The sequence below is a fragment of the Hypanus sabinus genome, chromosome 11 (assembly GCF_030144855.1).
Source record: "Hypanus sabinus isolate sHypSab1 chromosome 11, sHypSab1.hap1, whole genome shotgun sequence".
Lineage (NCBI taxonomy): Eukaryota > Metazoa > Chordata > Chondrichthyes > Myliobatiformes > Dasyatidae > Hypanus > Hypanus sabinus.
In genome coordinates this window covers 20,713,239-20,733,247 of record NC_082716.1, presented here as the reverse complement: position 1 = coordinate 20,733,247, position 20,009 = coordinate 20,713,239, and the positions used below count along the sequence as shown (strand labels likewise).

At 37.6% G+C, this 20,009-nt stretch overlaps 1 protein-coding gene across 4 annotated transcripts in view; it reads left to right on the top strand.

Moving 5' to 3' along the window:
- The window catches only part of LOC132401748 (ecotropic viral integration site 5 protein homolog), a 269,778-nt gene that overhangs the window by 86,339 nt on the left and 163,430 nt on the right, over positions 1 to 20,009 (top strand). For all 4 annotated transcript variants that reach the window (XM_059983911.1, XM_059983913.1, XM_059983912.1 and 1 more), the window contains one exon: positions 11,471 to 11,660. In XM_059983911.1, the coding sequence (XP_059839894.1) occupies positions 11,471 to 11,660 (190 nt within the window). The remainder of the gene's footprint in view (positions 1 to 11,470; positions 11,661 to 20,009) is intronic.

Genomic DNA, 20,009 nt, shown 5'->3' with positions numbered 1-20,009 from the left:
CTGGGCCGCGAGGAAACAATATGATTTAGCAATATGAAACGATACGAGTCAGCTGTACCATTGCTCATTTCCTGTCACGCTCACTGTTTTTTAAAATAATTTTTTTTATTGAATTTTCAAATAGGTTACAGAAAGAAAAAAAAAGTTATCAACCCTTCCCCCCTCCCCTTAACCCCTTCCCCAACATATCCCTGTAGAAAGAGAAAAAAAAGAGAGAAGAAGAAAGAAAGAAAGTATGCTTGGATATCGGAAGATCCCCACATGCTCCATGAAGTTCATAATAGCTTTAGTATATATATTTATTTATTTCCCCAGATAACCAATAATTTTATCTTCGAATCACCTATATATTTAATCCTATCTTTTGTAAATAATGGTGCCAAATTTTCAGAAATATTTCATATTTATCTCTTAAATTATGTAATTTTTTCAAGTGGAATGCAGCTGAAAATTTCCTTCTTCCAATGATCTATACTTAAATATGAATCAGATTTCAAAGTAACTGCACTAGCCTTTTTGGCTACTGCCAATGCAATTTTTATGAATTCTTTCTAATATTTATTCAGTTTGGATTTCGGTTTTATCGCTTCAATATCGCCTAGTAAAAATAATGTTGGATTATATGGAAGTTGTGTTCCAATAAAACTCTTAAATTTGTCCAAAAAGGTTGAATTTTAAAACAAGACCAAGTAGAGTGTAAAAAAGTACCAATTTCTTGATTACATTGGAAACATTGATCAGATAAATTTGTGTTTAATTTATCTATTTTTTTGTAGTGTAATATATAATTGATGTAAAAAATTGTATTGCATTCATCTTAACCTGACATTTGTTGTATTTGTCATACTGTCAAGACATAGTCTTGACCAACTTGTTTCTTCAATTTTAATATTCAAATCAGTTTCCCATTTTTGTCTTGACTTATGAATTCCTTGTTTAATTGCCTGTTTTTGAATCAAACTATACATACAAGAAATAAATTTTTTAATTTTTCCTTTTTGAATTAAAGTTTCCATTTCATTAGGTTTCGGCAATAACATTGTTTGACCCAATTTATTTCTTAAATAAGCCCTTAATTGGAAATAACAAAAAAGAATGTTGTTTGATGTTTTGTATTTATTCTTTAATTGATCAAAAGACATTAATATACCTCCTCCAAAACAATCTCCTATATATCTAATCCATTTTTGAAACCAGTTGTATAAAAGTTGGTTATCCATTGTAAAAGGAATAAGTTTATTTTGAATTAAAGGTCTCTTTGCTAATAAAGATTTCTTTATCTCATCATCAACATTTATCTTATCCCATAAATCAATCAAATGTTTTAATATAGGAGATTCTTTCTTTTCCCGTATCTGGTATATTTTCTCCTATTTTGTCTAGTTTTATTCTAATCCATGCCGGTTTATCTTCATCAAAAAAAGATGCAATAAATCTAAGTTGATTTGTTTTATAATAATTCTTAAAGTTTGGAAGTTGTAACCCTCCTAGGTCAAATTTCCATGTCAATTTTCAAGCGATATTCTTGACATCTTACCTTTCCAAAAGAACTTCCTCACAGATTTATTTAACTCTTGAAAAAACTTCTGCGGTAATTGTATTGGTAGTGTTTGGAATAAATATTGTAATCTAGGGAATATATTCATTTTTACAGCATTTACTCTGCCTACTAATGTTATTGGTAACGTCATCCATTTATCAAGATCTTCTTGAATTTTTTTCAATAATGGTAAATAATTTAATTTTTATATATTCTTTATATCATTATCAACTCTTATACCTAAATATTTTATACCATTTATCGGACATCTAAATTGAGTTATTAGTCAACATTGACTATAATCTCCTTAGTAAGGGATAGAATTTCACTTTTATCCCAATTTATTTTGTAGCCTGATATTTTCCCATATTCTTCCAATCTAGAAGATAATTTACGCAGCGAATGCAATGGGTTTGTTAAATAAAGCAAAATATTGTCAGCAAATAAATTAATCTTATATTCCACACACAAAATGCTGGTAGAACACAGCAGGCCAGGCAGCATCTATAGGAAGAAGCACTGTCGACGTTTCGGGCCGCAGGGCCTGCTGTGTTCTACCAGCATTTTATGTGTGTATTGTTGTTTGAATTTCCAGCGTCTGCAGATTTCCTCGTGTTTAATCTTATATTCCTCCTGGTTAACTCTGAAACCCATAATATCTGGGTCCGTTCTAATTAATTCAGCTAATGGTTCTATTGCCAACACAAATTAAGCAGGTGATAATGGATAACCTTGTCTAGTTGACCTTGTTAACTGAAATGACGTTGAAATTTGACCATTTGTCACTACTTTAGCTTTGGGATTAGTATTTAAGGTTTTAATCCATTTTATAAAAGATACTCCTAATCCGTATTTTTCCAATACCTTAAATAAAAAATCCCATTCCAATCTATCAAATGCTTTTTCTGCATCTAAGGCAACTCACACTCATTTCCTCCCTCTTTTGTGCTAAATGAATTATGCTAAGTAACCGAGTTAGATTATCTGCCGATTGTCTATTTTTGATAAATCCTGTTGGATCCATATGTATTAATTTTGGTAAGTATTTAGATAATCTATTAGATAAAATTTTTGCTATTATTTTATAGTCGGCATTCAACAAAGAAATAGGTCTATATGATGTTGGCTTTAAAAGATCTCTTTTTTTTGGCAATACTATTAAAATGGCTGTTGAAAAAGATTCTGGAAGTTTATGCGTTCTTTCCGCTTGGTATATTAACTCCATAAAAGGAGGAATTAGTAAATCTTTAAACTTTTTATAAAATTCGGGTTGAAAACCATCTTCTCCTGGGGATTTATTACTCTGAAGTGATCCTAGAGCTTCCTCAACCTCTTTTAATGTAAAAGACACATCTAATCCCTTCTGTTCTTCCGAATTCAATTTTGGAAGAGTTATTTGTGGTAAAAACCTTTCTATCTTGACATTATCATTTTGTGATTCTGATTGGTACAGTTCAGAATAAAAATTCTTGAAAGTTTCATTAATTTCTAAAGGTTTAGAAGTAATTTTATTTACACTTGTTCTAATTGCATTTATTATTTTGGAAATCTGGTCTGTTTTTAACTGCCAAGCAAGAATCTTGTGTGGTCTTTCACCTAGTTCGTAATATCTCTGTTTAGTTCTCATAATTGCTTTTTCTGTATGGTATGTCTGAAGTGTATTATATTGTAACTTCTTGTTAACAAGTTGTCTTCGTTTTTCTTCTGTCATATATCTTTGAGATTCTTTTTCTAATTTTATAATCTCTTTTTCCAATTGATCTATTTCTACCATACATTCCTTCTTAATTTTAGTATAACTTATTATCTGGCCTCTCAAATATGCCTTCATTGCTTCCCATACTATAAATTTATCATCAACTGAATGTAAATTTGTATCTAAAAAAACTGAAGCTGCTTTTTCATGAAATCACAAAAATCTTGATGTTTTAATAATATTGAATTAAATCTCCATCTGTAAATCGGTTCCTCTTTATCCATCATTATCATTGTCATTGTCAAGGGGGAATGATCTGACAATATTCTTGCTTTATATTCCATATTTTCACTGCCTTGAATATTCATTGATAATATGAAAAAATCTATTCTTGAATAAGTTTTATGTCTATTTGAATAAAATGAGTAATCTCTTTCTTTTGGATTAATTCTTCTCCATATATAAATCAAATTGAAATCTTTCATCAATGATGAAGTTAATTTTGCTACTTTTGATTTTGTAACAATCTTTGTTGATCTGTCTAAAACTGGGTCTAGACAAAAATTAAAATCTCCACCTAGTAATATTTTGTCATGTGCATCAGCCAAATTCAAAAAGGCCTCTTGTATAAATTTTAGATCATTTTCATTTGGTGCATAAATATTCTTAAGAGTCCATAGTTCTGAAAAAAATTAACAATGTATAATTACATATCTCCCCACAGAATCAATTAATACATTTTGTATTTTAATTGGTAAAGTTTTATTAACCAAAATGCAACTCCCCTTGCCTTTGAATTAAATGAAGCTGCAATAAGATTTCCGACCCAATCTCTCTTTAATTTCTGATGTTCTATCTCTGTTAAGTGTGTTTCTTGTGAAAAAAAAGCTATATCTATTTTCATTTTCTTAATGTATGTTAAAATTCTTTTTCCTTTCACAGGTCCATTAAGCCTATTAACATTAAAACTTTAAAAAATTCAGTAAATTAGTCATTTTTAACAAGGTTACTCCAATCTATGATAATACCTAACCTTCCAACTTTCGTAGTACTTTGGGGAATCTTTTTAGAATTCTTCATGTTGCTATGCGTCTCCCCCCCCCCCCCGATTGTCCAGGCAAAGAAAGAAAGATAAAAGAAAAATAGATTATAAAGGAAAAAAATAACAAAATACCCTCCTGCTAATGTAGTGAATAAAAAAAACACAACATTACCCCCCTCCGTTGTACGGGTCATGGCAATTGCCATGATTACACACGTGAATCCCGTAGCAATCGATCTGAAGTTCCCCCAGCTCCCCGTAACATAAAAAAGTATATCTAAGAGAAGAAAAAATAATATCACTACTCTCGATTAATATTTATCAAATTTTTACCTTTCTCCCCCTGTCTCATATAATTAAGAATATATTTAAATAGTCTTCTGTCCTTAAACATCCATCAGCTCCATTCACTGTCCCTTTCTTCATCTTTAATCTGTTTCACTTTTAAATCTTTGGCTGTGGTTAGCGAATATTTGGGAGTTCTTGTGCAAATTCTTCCACATCCTGATAATCAGTAAGAAATCCATCATCCAAAAAAATTATCAGGGTTGCTGGGTGGCACAATGTAAATTTATAACCCTTTCCCCATAAAACTTTTTTTGCTGGGTTAAGTTCCTTCTTCCTCTTCAAAAGGTCATAACTTTTATCAGGATAGAAAAGAACTGTTTTCCCTTCTATCATCAATGGCCCGTTTCTCTTTCTGGCATGTTGGGCAGCCGCCTTCAGGATCTTTTCTTTATCTTGATATCTTAAGCATTTTATCAAGATTGATCGTGGGATTTGATCAACTTGAGGTCTTGGTCTTAAGGCTCTATGAGCCCTTTCAATTTCAATTAACTGGGTTCCTTCTTCCATTTCCAAAATTTCCGGAATCCATCTTTGAATAAAATTTATTGGATCCTCTCCCTCTATACCTTCTTTAAGTCCAACAATCTTAATATTATTTTGTCTGCTAAAGTTTTCAAGTACATCCACGTTTTCCAACAACCGTTTTCTTTCTGATGTCCAGGCAGTAATATTATCTTCCATTTTATTCACTCTATCAATGGTGTCTCGCATTGTTTCTTCCAAGTTTTTAATTTTCTTGTCCATTTTATCCTGTCTTTTCATCATTTTATCAAACATAATCTTCATATTTTTAATATCTTTTTTTATTACTTTTAATGCTTTTTAATTCATGCATTATTTGCACCAAAGTTTTTTTTTGTTTCCAATATCAACTCCAACCTCTTCCTGTTGCTCTTCTTTGTCTCTTCATCTTCGTCTGATTTATCCAGAGAATCTGATTCCACCTCATATTCACTTTCACTTTCAGTTCCGATCGTTGCTGGGATTTGTAGTTTGGGTTGCTCGTGCCCCTTCCTTCATGCATGCGCAATTCCTGTTGCTCTTTTTTTTGGAAACGGTTGATGTTGCCGCAGTTTCCTGTTCTGTATCACTGGAGGTAAAGTGCACTTGAGCCCGAGGCTCTTTCATGGCGGCCAGCCTTGATTCTTTTCTAACTTGTGTTGTCTTCAAAGTAGTAGTTTTTTTCTGCTTCTGTTTAGGAGGCATATCTTAAGTAATCCTTACATAAACTTATAATTTTTAAAAAGTATTTACTAACTTTTCTTCACTTCAACATTATTTTACTGTTTTTTTACGGGAGAGCTGGATTCCCACGTCTTGATCCTACGTCATCACATGACGTCCCCCTCGCGCTCACTGTTGAACTTGAACGCAGGCGAGGTCATCAGGCGCCTAAACACAGTGATACCCTCGTGCCAGGGATCACTGGTTGGCCTCGGGTAACCAGCCGTCTAGTGTGGCCGGTGAGAAGTGCCGTTGCTACTGGTCTGGAGCGCGGACAGATTGGCACTGCCTCTAAACCTGTTTAGCACACCGTATGTTCATGGGGAACCAAGTGCTAAAATATTCGCAGATGACCTAATTCGGGCTTAGGATTTCATAAGTAACAGGGTAGCTACCTCACTGCGATCTACTGAAAGTCATCCCTCGAGCCAAACTTTTGTCAGCTGATAGATCCTACCTACCTACGGGGGAGGCGGGGCGGGGTGTCACACTCCTTGCTCGGTCGATCACTCTCTCTCGACTGCGACTGCCACGGCCTCGATACGAGGACCTCCGGTCCTTACCTTGTCCTCTCACTGGTGTGTTGCAATGATTTTAAATGTTTGTACGAGGAAAATATGTGCTGTGTATTTAGTATCCAAACGTTACTTAAAATGTTATGATGCTATTGACTTATAAGTGAGTTATAATTGACTTATCACTATATTCATGCGAGGAAAATATGCGCTGTGTGTTTAATATTAAATTTGTTAGATAAACCCATTTAGAAACAAAATTGAGTGTATTAGCTACTTATAAGTGACTTGTAGTTGACTTATCACTTATATTCCAGTTGCAATTAACCCCTCTCCCCCCCCCGTCGGCCAGTCTGCCAGAATAATGTCAATATTAAACGGGTCCGTGGTGCAGAAAAGGTTGGTGACCTCTGGGGTATGAGGCTGAGAAGCAGGACATCCAGGGTAGTAATCTTTGGATTTCTCCTTGTGGCACTTACCAGTGAGGATAAGAATAGGATGATTTGATTGAATGTGTACTGAGGATTTGGTGCAGTGGGCAGGGTTTCAGATTCCTGGACTATAGAGATCTCTTCTGGAGAAGTTATGACCTGCATAAAAAAGGTTGAATTACATCTGAGCCTGAAGGGGACCAATATCCTTGCGGGCAGGTTTGCTAGATCTGTACGGAAGGGTTTAAACTAATTTTGCAGGATGGGAAGCCAAATGATAGGACTAAGAATGGGGCAGTTGGTATACAAGTTGAGGAAGTGTGTAATAAGTCTGAGGAAGAACAGGCAGATGATAGGGCAAATTTGCAGTAAGTGGGATGAGTTGAAGTGCAACCTGGAGGCAAAATCAAAAAGGGTGATGAATACAGGGCTGAAGATGTTGTATTTGAGTACATGAATATTTCAGTATTTGATTTGCTAACATCCAAGGATACACCTTGTATCAAAAAGGACAGACATGTAAGTGGAGGGGTTGTTGGTTAAAAAAAAATGGAATCAAATCCTTAGAGGTGACACAGGATCAGAAGATATAGAATCCTTGTGGGTAGAGTTAAGAAATTACATGGGTAAAAAGACCCTGAAGTGAATTGAATTGACTAATACTTACATCTTTTATATACATGGGAGTTACATACAGAGCTCTAAACAGCAGTAAAAATGTGGTCTACAAATTACAAGGGCAGATAGAAAATGCATGTCCAAAAGGCAATGTTATGATAGAGATGGGGATTTTCATATGCGGGTAGATTTGGGAAAATCAGGATGGTGCTGAATCCCGAGAAAGAGAATTTATAGAATGTCTACAAGGTGGCTTTTTAGAGTACCTGTTGGTCAAGTCCACGGGGGTGGGGAGGAGGCAATTCTGGATTGGTTGTGTAATGAACCAGATTTGATTAGGGAGCTTAAGGTAAAGGAGCCCTCAGGAGACACATATCAGAATGAGATTTCACTTTGCAGTTTGAAATTGAGAAGATAGAAGTCAGATGTACAGTATCAGTATTACAGACATGTGAAAGCAATTACGGAAGCAAAAGAAAGGAGCTAGCCAAAATTGATTGGAAAGGGACACTAGCAAGGATGGTTGTTGGACAGTAATGACTTGAGTTTCTAGGGGCAATTCAGTAGACACAGGATTGATTCATCCCAAAGATGAAGAAGTATTCTAAAGGGAGGATGTACAACCATAGCTGATAAGAGAAGTCAAAGACAGAATAAAAGTAAAAGAGAGTGGATAAAATATTGCAAAAATTAGTTAGAGGATTGGGAAACTTTTTACAACCAACAGAAGGCAACTAAAAAAGACATAAGGGGAAAATAGATGAGATATGAAGGTAAGCCAGTCATTAATATAATAGACTACAAAAAGTTTTTTTTCAAAAATATAGAGTAAAAGAGATGCAAGAATGAATTTTTGACCACAAGAAGGTAATGCTGTTGAGATAATAATGGGGACAAGGATATGGCAGACGAACTTACAAAGTATTTGCTGTCAGTCTTCACTGGAAGGGATGTGCTATATGCCAGAAGTTCGAGTATGTTGGGCCAGATGTGAGTGCTATTACGAAGGAGCAGGTACGTGGGAAGCTGAGAGGTCTGAAGATGGATAAGTCACCTGGATCAGATGGACGACATCCCAAGGTTCTGAAAGGTAGCTGACGAGATTGTGGAGGCCTCTGTAGTGATCTTAAAAGAATCACTAAATTCTGGAATGGTTCTGGAGAAATGAAAAATTTCAAATGTTTCTCCGCTCTTTGAGAAGGGAGGGAGGTAGAAGAAAGGAAACTATAGGCCATTTAGCCTGATCTCAGTGGTTGGGAAGATGTGGAGCCCATTATTAAGGGTGATGTTTTGGGGTACCTGAAAATGCATGATAAAATAGGCCGAAGTCAGCATGGTTTCCTTAAGGGGAAATCTTGCCTGATAAATCTGTTGGAATTCTTTGAGGAGATAACAGACAGAATAGATAAAGGAGAGTCAATGGCTGTTGTTTATTTGGACTTTCAGAAGACCTTTGACAAGGTGCCAAACAGAATTCACTCAGTCGATCAGGTGGCATGCATGGAAAGGAAGCAGAGTTAGCATTTTATTGACTGAGCTAGAACTCTGGAGGCTTTAACATGAAATGTAACTCTGTTTCCATCACTGGCTGTTAAGATTTTCAGATTCTGGCATTTGCAGTTTTTATTTTCCTGATGGGAAATGTAACGCATACAGTACGAGGCTTTACTGAGGAAGTGGAAAGCAGAAGGTGGGATCATCAGTGTAACACAGACTTAAACTGAGAATGAAATGGTGTCCTTTACAATGTAAAGGTGGATGGAACTGTTTAGATACTGCTCTGGACATTAATTGGCAGGAAGGCCTTGGAAATAAATGGGGGGGGGGGAGTGTGGGAAGAGAAGAGGGAATAGATGTGGGTGGACTATTCGAATGAGTGAGAAGGGTAGACATTGAGAACGAAGTAGACCAAATCTTTCAGATTAGTGAGTAAAAGATGCGACAATACACAAATCATCAAAATCTTCAAAAAAGGTTGAGGGAAGGAACATTAGGTTTACCAAAAAGTGTGTTAGATCATTTTAAAAGCTTGCATTATTTGGCAACTTTTTTTGGGGCAATTGAAGTGGAGATTGTTTGTTATACAAGGAAGCCCAGGTAGTAAAATGTGAATGTGGACAAAGCTAATTAATTCTTGGTGGTGTTGAGGGGGTGTGGGTGTTGTTCTTGGGCTGTTATTTTTTGGGTTGAAGTTATAGAGGCATATTTGTTAAAATATCTTTTTCTTATGAGATTCATACCAAGGGCTGAAAAACATTTCATGTTTGGTTGTTTCATTTAAGACTTGCCATCTCATTTCTGCAAGTAAACTGAACTTGCTCCATATTAGTGGTACACAATGAATAAAGTTTGCACAATGGAAGGGAGTAGATTACCATTTTAGTTTAGTTTTATTGTATCATTGACATTTTGAAATACAATAAAAGTTCTTAACACAACATACAAAACATATTGGAATGTGCAAAGCAGTATTTCCAATTGTGTGAACTTGTGTGTAAGGATGTAGGGGAGTCTAAGTAAACCCCCATTAATGAAGTTAATTTTTTTCTGTTGAAGTTGAATCAAAAGATGTTTGTTTTATATAACGCAAATACATCTAAAAAGGTTTTAATAATTGAGTGTTAAACTGCTCTATTAAAAATGCAGGAGAGGACTTGAAACATCTCAGATTCAGATTCAGTTTATTGTCATTTAGAAACCACAAATGCAATGCAGTTAAAAAATGAGACAACGTTCTCCATAATGATATTACAAAAAAAGCACATGACAAAACAGACCACACAAAAAAAACTACATAACGTTTGGTAATCCGCAATCCAGAGTACGGAGAGGCTGCTGCGTATTGATATCGCGCTACCGTCTTAGCACATTCCCTGGAAAGGAACTCCAAATTCTTCAGACGAAACAAGACTACCCAGACACACCAAGTCAAGAGACCAGCACTACCACTCAACAAACCAAAAACCTACACAAAACCGCATAGTTATAGTTAACGTTTAGTTGCAACAGTGCAGACAATACCATAATTGATAAAAGACTGACAAAAATCACATAATTATAACACTTAGTTACAACAGTGCAGACAATACCATAATTGATAAAAGACTAACTGACAAAAACCACATAATTTAATATATAGTTCCAACAGTGCAAAGCAATACCCGTAATCTGATAAAGAGCAGACCATAGCACGGTAAAAAGAAGTCTCAAAGTCCCAATAGCCCATCATCTCACGTAGACAGTAGAAGGAAGAAAAACTCTTCCTGCCATGAACCTCCAGCGCCACAACCTTGCTGATACAGGCCCCTAGAAGCACCCGACCACAGCCAACTCTGAGTCCGTCTGAAAACTTCAAGCCTCCGACCAGCCCTACGACACCGAGCGCCATCTCTGCACATCTTAATGTGCTGTTAGTAGCCAGCTGTCTGCAAACAAGGTGTCCTGGTAGAATCCTTCATTCTTCAAAATGTGCTTATTGTCCATGTAAGGAGCAGCCTTAAATTGTGTGCTGCTGGTGATATGACCTTATACCCTTCCCAAATAAGCCTTTGTAAGTTTAGAAATGTAGTAATTGTAGATATCCTGATTGATCCCTCATCTCCAAGATGTTCAGGAAGAGTTTTTTTTCCCTTATTTGTAAGACAAACAGAGATATATATTTACAGTGTCTCATATTTTAAGTGTTGTCTAGTCCTTGTGCTAGTTTATTAATAAATACTTTTCAATTTATTCACATAAATTTTTTATTCTTTTCTCCTATTTCTCCTGGTGTCTTTAGCCATCTGGACATGTACAGGCAATATTCAAGGAATAACTTTCTTATATCCAGGCAAATATGGAATACTTATCAGACAAAGTATGACAAAAACATACTTGAATGCTGTCAGACATCTGACATCATGAAAATTACAAGCTGAAATCCTAAGCAAATTTAGTAAAGTAACCAATACATACAAAATCTTTTTCATTTGTAAGAATTTTATTTTTGTTGTATTTAAATAATACTCACAGCTTTTTAGATAGATAATTAGAAGTCTACATTATTTATTGATACAGGCTACTGGAGACTGACAGCAAGTCTATGAAATCTGTAAATGGATCTCGACGCAATAGTGGATCTTCCCTGGTATCCAGTTCTTCTGCCTCCAGTAACCTGAGCCATCTGGAAGAAGATTCCTGGATACTCTGGGGGAGAATTGTTAATGAGTGGGACGATGTACGTAAAAAGAAAGAGAAGCAGATGAAGGTAAATACCATACATCATCTTATCATTACTGTTTAAATTGAAGGATGGAAAGTTACATGACATTTTTGAAAGGCAATACATTTCTGAAGCTGTGGCATCTTTGAAAGTATTTGATTCAGTTTACTAATTTGTATTGCATATATTTGTTGCACTGTTGAAGGACAGTGGTGTTGGAATGTGTTTCTTTTGGTTGCCATCCAACTTGTCCCCAATGGTCTATCAGAGTAGGAATGAACAGATACAACTGTGTTGGGTCTCTTGATTCCTTGATGGTAGCTCGACTTCCTTTGGCATGCTTCTGAAGCCCTGAATTCAAACAGCTCATGACAAGATAAGGGGTGGAGATGGGGGAGTTGATTGGACCTTCAAAGCTGAGAAACTTTGAGAGCTGATTAATATTACTTCTCAAAAATAACTCAAAACTATTAAATGATTTTAATAAGTACTCTTTAAAATGCATTAAAGATGTCTGAATTTTTACAATGGAAAATACAAAGAAAGTGATTGTCTTTCTTGGCCTAATTAGCAGTTTGGGAATTTCCACTAAAATAAATGGGAATTATAGGTCTATGCAGACTCTGATGGATTCCCTGTTGCAAAGTTGGGGAATCCCAGCACACTTTGATTTCTCTGTTAGACTTCATGAGAAGTGATGAACATGCCAGCATCTGTTGCACAGCTCATCCAGATTTCTGAAGTAGTCATACAAGTCTGGTATGCGTCACTGCAAATGCCTGAACACTGGAGTTTCTGTCTGGAACTTCTCATTACAGTCTTGCCTAATCTCATGTAGTGCATTATGCCAGTACCAAATTTCATCCACATTCTTCTACATTCAACCGTGGTACTCTTTAAAAATGAGGACTGTGAATTAGTCGTGGTAATCTTTAAAAATGACGATCAAAATTTAACAACAGGTGTTCACTTGGCGGGTTAGGTGTTAGATAGTTGAATTAAATTGCAGAAAATGAAAGATACAACATTTGGAAAAAGTTGCAGAGTGGTAATGATCAAACCGAGGTAATTTTATCGCCTTTGACATGAAATTTAGGGCATTTCGTATCCCTCCATTTGATGCAGTTTAAATTTTCTTCAATGTTATGGTATTTGGAATTGCCACTGTTACTAAAACTAGTATAACTCCCCCACTGGGCTCGTATGCAAATTTGGCCCGTTAGGTTCCTCTGCTAATAGCCACACAATTCAGCGGTGAGAAGGCCACCTTTCATAAACAATATACATCTAGGGTCAGTATGTTCTGGAGTTCATTTAAATAGAAATCTTGTGATGTTCAATTAAAGGAACCTTGATTTGAATGAATGTTATGCAAAAATTGCCCATACGCAGTTATTGGTCAACAAGAAATTACAAATAGTATTATACATAAAATACATATTATACATAAAATTATAAAGTATATTTACAAATTTCAGTTTTATCAGACAGTTATTAGGAAAAGTAAAGAAAACAAAAGGGCTCTTTACAGTTAAAGCAGTCCAATCTGCACATAACCGTTTGAGCTTGTCTCTTCCAAAACTGGGTATTTGGAGGTGTATCTCTTATTCATGAGCTGGACCCACGTTCTGCGTGAAAACACCCAGTACATTTTGAACTCCCTTTGAAGACCATCTGGAGCAGACTGCCCCTCTCTTTCACAAGTATTACAAAGCACACTTCTATATCAAACGAGGATGCAACCAGACAGAATGCTCTCCACCATACATCTCTAGAAATTTGCAAGAATCTTTGGTCAAGTACCAAATCTCCTCAAACCCCTAATAAGATACCCTTCCGTCCTACTCCACAGCTCCCGCCAAAAGACCCCAAACTGAACTGTCCGCCATAAAACTCTCTCTGTCCTGTTTTCTCTGGATCCCATCATTGTGATTGGCTGATGCCACATTCCTGACTTTGACCAGCAGGGCTTCTTGTCTTCAGCTGGAGCCAAAACATTCTACCAGCAGGACATATTGATTTTACAGAAGACTGCTGAAATGAAATACCTACAGCATAGCAGTACTTTCCACTACTGTAACAGCTGAACCTCAATCTTTTTCAAAGGTAGAATATTCCTTAAAATGATGAAAACAAAACAATATGAAACGTCCTGGAGAAAAAAAAATGACTGGCACTGTTAAAAGCATTTACTCCATGGATTTTATGTGCTAGATTTTAACTCTTGCTTAGGCAATACCAAGACAAGGTTGATACTGTGGACAGTTGTCCCTTAAAAGGATTTCTAGACATTTGTCTCAACAAGTTTGAATAGTTTGTTCTCTGATTGAACTGAATGCTAAGAAATCATCACAAGTTTTGAGATATCAACTGTTTTAGTTTTCTTTAAAAAAAACACAGATCATTTATCATATCTGAAAACAGGTTTTTTGAGCACTTAAGTAATTATGGCAATTTTACTGCCCCTTCTGTTCATTAACCATTTGATAGTAAGGAAGGCAAGCATTCATTTTGAGGGGAGTAGAATACAAAAGCAAAGATGCGATTCTGAGTCTTTATAAGGCATTCGCCAGACTATATTTGGAGTTTTGTGAGCAGTTTTGGGCTCATATGTAAGAAAGGAGTGCTGGCATTGGAGAGGGTCCAGTGGAGGATTACGAGAATCATCCCAGGAATGAAAGGGTTAATGAATGGGGAATGTTTGATTGCTGTGGGCCAATAGTCACTGCAGTTTAGAATAATGTTGGGGGGGGGGAGTTGCTAAATGTCTTTGCAATCTATTAATATTGAAAGACCAAGACAGAATGGACATGGACAAGATGTATCTATTAACGGAAGAGTCAAAGGACCAGTGGGCACAGTCTCAGAATAGAAGGATGTCCCTTTGAAACAGATATGATCTATAATATAGGCCAGCTTTAACACAAAATATCATAACCCTATACATTTTTACATACTATACATTGCATATAAGACAACTCTCAGTCTGATGTATATGAATGAAGTTACTAACAACCATCAGTATCCTGTGTGGAGCCAAATGGGGAAAAGAATACTGGCCATGATCATGACATTTTTCCTCTGCCTCCTGACTATAACTTCTCCCTCTGTAATAACATATTACCCACCCGTCACTTGGTCCCTCTTACTAAGTATCTTACTTGATACACTGTGTCAAATTTCAGCTGCAAAGATGTACTGTGTCAGATTTCGTTTCCTCTGACTGATTCTTGCAAATTTCTATATACACATGGTGGAGAGCATTCTGACTGGTTGCATCATTGTTCGGTACAGAGGCTTCCATGCACTGGATTACTGGATTTAAAGAGGCTGAGAAAGGTTGTAGATTCCATTCATGAGCATAAGCTTCCCTGCCATCGAGGACTTCTTCCAATGGCAGAGCCTCAAAGCCTCATTATTTGCATCAGGGAGGAGGGCAAAGAGCCTTAAGACCTACACTCAGTATTTTAGGAGCAGCCATTAGATATCTGAATAGTCCATGAGCACTACCCTACTTTCTTAGTTGAAGAACACTCCAGGACAGAAACAGGCCCTTTGGCCTGTCTCATCTGCCGAATCATTAATCTGCCTAGTCCCATTGACCTGCACTCAGATTGTAGCCCTTCATGCTCCACTCGTGCATGTACCTGTCCAAATTTCTTCTAAATGTTGAAATTGATCCCACCTCCATCACTTGTATTGGCAGCTTGTTCCACACCCTTGAAGTAAAGAAGTTCCCCATATTCTCCTTAAAACATTTCACCTTTCACCCTTTAACTGAGGTCTCACCAAACCTCAGTGGAAAAAGTCTGCTTTCTTTTACCCTATCTATACCTCTCACAATACAGTATACCGTATCTGTCTCAAGTTTCCCCTCAATCTTCTATATTTTGGAAAAGGTCCTAACATATTTAACGTTTCTCTGACTGAGGTCCTCAAGTCCTGGCAACATCCTTGTAAAATTTCTCTGCACTCTTTCAATCTTACTGATATCTTCCTTATAGGTAGGTGACCAGAGCTGCACACAATATTCCAAATCGGGCCTCGCCAATGTCTTGTACAACTTCAGTATAACATCCCCGCTTTTGTACTCAAAAAAATAGATTTATGAAAGATATCAAAGCTTTCTTTATGACCCCATCTATCTGTGATGCCACTGTCAAGGAACTATAGATCTGCATTCCTAGACTTGTCTGTTTTCCACCCTTCTCAGTGTTCTACTGCTCACTGTGAAGACCCACCCTGGTTTGTACTCCCAAAGTGCAGCATTTCACACTTGGCTACATTAAATTCCATCTGCTATATTTCAATCCATTCTTCCAGCTGGTTCAGATCTTGCTGCAATCTTTGATAGTCCTCCTCGTTTTCCAGTGCACCCCGATCTTGGTGCCGTTTACAAATTTACTGATACAGTTTACCACATTATCATCCAGATTGTTGATACAGATGACAAACAATAACGGACCCAGAACTGATCCCTGCAGCACATCACTTTGTCACAGGCCCCCACTCAGAGTGGCAACCATCTACAACTGTTCCCTGGCTTCTTAAATGGCCAATGTCTAATTCAAATTACTTCCTCTTCTTGAATGCCAAGCAGCTGAACTATCTTGACCAAAATCCCATGCGGGACCTTGTTGGAGGCCTTACTAAGGTCCATGTGGACAATATCCACTGCTTTGCTTTTGTCAGCTTTCTTAGTAACTTCCTCGAAAAACTCCATAAGATTGGTTAGACATGATTTACTGTGCATGAGCCATGTTGACTATCCCTTATCAGTCCATCTATCCTTAAAATAACTTAATAAATAAAATAACTTAGAATGCCTTAAAATAACTTTCCACTACTGATGTCAAGCTCACCAGCATATAATTTTCTGGCTATTCTCAGAGCCTTTCTTAAATAACGGAGCAACATTAGCTATCCTCCAATCCTCTGGCACATCATCTGTGGCTACAGATGTTTTAAATATCTCTGCTAGGGCCCCTGCAATTTCTGCACTAGCCTCCCACAGGGTCTAAGGGAATACCTTGTCAGGCCCTGAGGATTTATCCACCCTAATTTTCCTCAACACTGAACACCTCATCCTCTGGAATCTACGTTGGTCCATGACCTTGCTGCTGCTTTGCCTCACTTCTGTTGACTCTGTGCCTGTTTCCCAAGTAAATCTGGATGCAAAAAGAAAATCATTTTAAGACTTATCCGTTTTTTTTGACTCCATGCATAGATTAAGACTCTGATCTTCCAGAGGACCAATTTTGTCCCTTGCTATCATTTTGCTCTTAAGATATCTGTAGAAGCTCTTAGATTATCCTTCACCTTGCCTGCTAGGGCAACCTCATGTCTTCTTTAAGACCTCCCTATTTCCTTAAGTATCCTCCTGCATTTCTTATACTCCTTGAGTACTTCATTTGTTCCTGTCTGCCTGTACTTGCTATGCACCTCCATTTCTGAACTAACTCACCTCAATGTCTCTTGAAAACCAAGGTTCCCTAAACCTGTTATCCTTTCCTTTTATTCAGACAGCAACATACAAGCTCAACTCTCAAAATTTCACTTCTGGAGGCCTCCCACTTACCAAGTACACCTTTGCCAGAAAACAGCCTGTCCCAATCCACATTTGCCAGATCCTTTCTGATTCCATCAAAATTGGCCTTTCTCCCACTTAGAATCTCAACCCAAACACCAGACCTATCCTTTTCCATAATTATCTTGAAACTAATGGCATTATGATCACTAGATGCAAAGTATTCTGTCACAAAGTATTCTGCCATGTCTCATTCCCTAATAAGAGATCTTGTATCGCACTCTCTCTATTTGGGGCTTCTATGTACTGATTAAGGAAACTCTTCTGAACACATTTAACAAACCAGTCTTTTCACAGTATGGGAATCCCAGTCAATATGTGGGAAGCTTAAATCCTGCGGACTGTTGGGTGGTCTATAATACCCTGCTGAAGTGCTCATACCTTTTTTATTCCGCATTTCTAGCCATAAAGCCTCACTGGATGAGCTCTTCAGTCTGTCCTGACTGAGGATTACCATGATCTTTCCTCTGACTAGTAAAACCACCTTTTCCCCTTTAATCACCCCCATTCTATCACATCTAAAACAACACATCCCTGGAATACTGAGCTGCCATCCTGCCCCTCTTGCAACTAAGTCTCACTCACAGCTACATTGTCATGATTGTTTATGCCGATCCATGCCCGAAGCTCACCCGCCTTTTCCACAATACTCTTCATATTGAAATACACACAGCTCAGATCACTAGTCCCATCATACTTAACCCTTCAATTCCTGACCTAGTATGTAGGTTTAACAACATCTTTCTCCACAACTACTCCACTATCTGTCTGGCATTCCAGTTCCTATTCCCATGCAACTCTAGTTTAACCCCCCATGCAGCACTAACAATCCTTCCCATTAAGATATTATTCCCCTCCAGTTCTGGTACAAAACATCCCTTCTGTACAGGTCCCACCTTCCCTCGAAGAGAGTCGAAAGATATAAAAATCTGAAGTCCTCTCTCCTACACCAACTACTTAGTCACACTTTAGGCAACACTAGCACATGGCATGGGTAGCAGTCCTGAGATCACAACCCTGGAGGTCCTGTCCTTAGCACCTCACTCCCTGAACTCACTTTGCAGGATCTCATCACCTCTTCTACCCATGTCATTGGTATCACTGTGGACCATGACTTCTGGCTGCTGTCCCTCACACTGTAGAGTCCTGTGGACTCAATCTGAGATGTCACTGACCATCCGGGAATCTTGTTCTTATCCATAGAACGTCCTTTGTTTTCCCCTTATTAACAAATCCTCTATCATCCCTGCCTCTTATTTCTCCCCCTCTCCCCCACTTCCTTTTTGAATCATAGAGCTAGGCACAGTGCCAAAGATCTGACCACTGTGGCTTTCCTCTGATAGGTTATCTCTCCCCCATCCCCAACAGGATCCAACAACACTTTCTTATGCTCTGAAGTGAATGATTAAGCAAATTCTCCCAAATATATTTCAAAATACTTGCTTCCTTTTCCTGTTACTCTAATATTATTTCAGACAACATTGGGGTAATGAAGTCCCTAAAAATCACATGTATATCATGCTTGCACTTTCTTGCTTGTCTTTGGAAAAAATGTTACCTGAGCTGCTCTCTGGCTAGAACATAACTAGGCCTTAAGCCTTATCATCATATTTCAGACATCCCACCCTGCAAAAACTCATTTCAGGGAGGTAGCACCCCCACCCCCTGCAGCCCCCTATCCTGCCCCCCCCCAGTCAACCTCCAAGGGTGTATGTAATACTTTGTTTAGTGATTTTGTCTAATCTGTAAATCAAGTTGTGTATATGCAGAAAATGTGACTTTAAAATATGTAGTTATATTATCATGGAGTAGTTTTTTTATTCTATTACAACTTTAAGCAAGTCTGCAGGGAGTTTGGCCTCATCACGTAGAACATAGAGTAGCTCCTTTGCAGCTAGCCAGCTAGTTTAAATAATGTTAGCTATGCTAATGAATGAATGACACCTGTTAAACTAACCTCATCATGTCTTTTACAGTCATTTAACCCACCGCGGGCAATAGAAAAGTCACTGTTGCAAACAGTACAGCGAGCAACACTGTTAAACTAACCTCAACATGTCTTTTACAGTCATTTAACCCACCGCAGGCAGTAGAAAAGTCACTTGCAAACAGTGCAGCGAGCAACACTGTCATTATTTTTGAGGTCGACTGTAAAGCCCACCCACAGAGAATACTGACAGGTCTACTTAGCACAAAGAGAGACCAATCAGGATGCTTTCTCTCACTCTCCCTCTCGCTTCCCTCCCCCCCTCCTCATAAGTCCTCGGGTCTTCATGATCTGTGTGTCAGCGTCTTCAAATATGGTGACAAAGGGGTTCACAGGAGTTCAGTACTTGAGGAGGGACAAAATAAATGCACATGTCATACACATCTGTGCATATTCTTTGTTCACTTCATGATGGGTGGGGTGGGTGTGCAGCAGGTTTGGCAAGACTCACTGCTGATTTGCACATGCATTGTTATCTTAACTATTTGAAGAATTGACTGATGTGCTATATGCTATTTAACAATGGGCACTATAATGCACTCTAACTTGTTTCCCAGGTGATACCATAATTAATATTGATAAAAATTTCAAGAAAGATTAAGGCTGGCTTTATTTGACATCAAAACATAGTGAAATGGTTGTCGACGCAAAACAATGTGACACAGTCTGAGAATGTACTGTGGCCAGCTCCCAAGTGTCACCTGCTTCAAGGGCCAACATAGCTTGCCTCAACTTACCCTAAACTGTTCTCCTTTGGAATGTGGAAGGAAATTGGAGCACCCGGAGGAAACCTACATGGAGAACATTCATACTTCTTGTA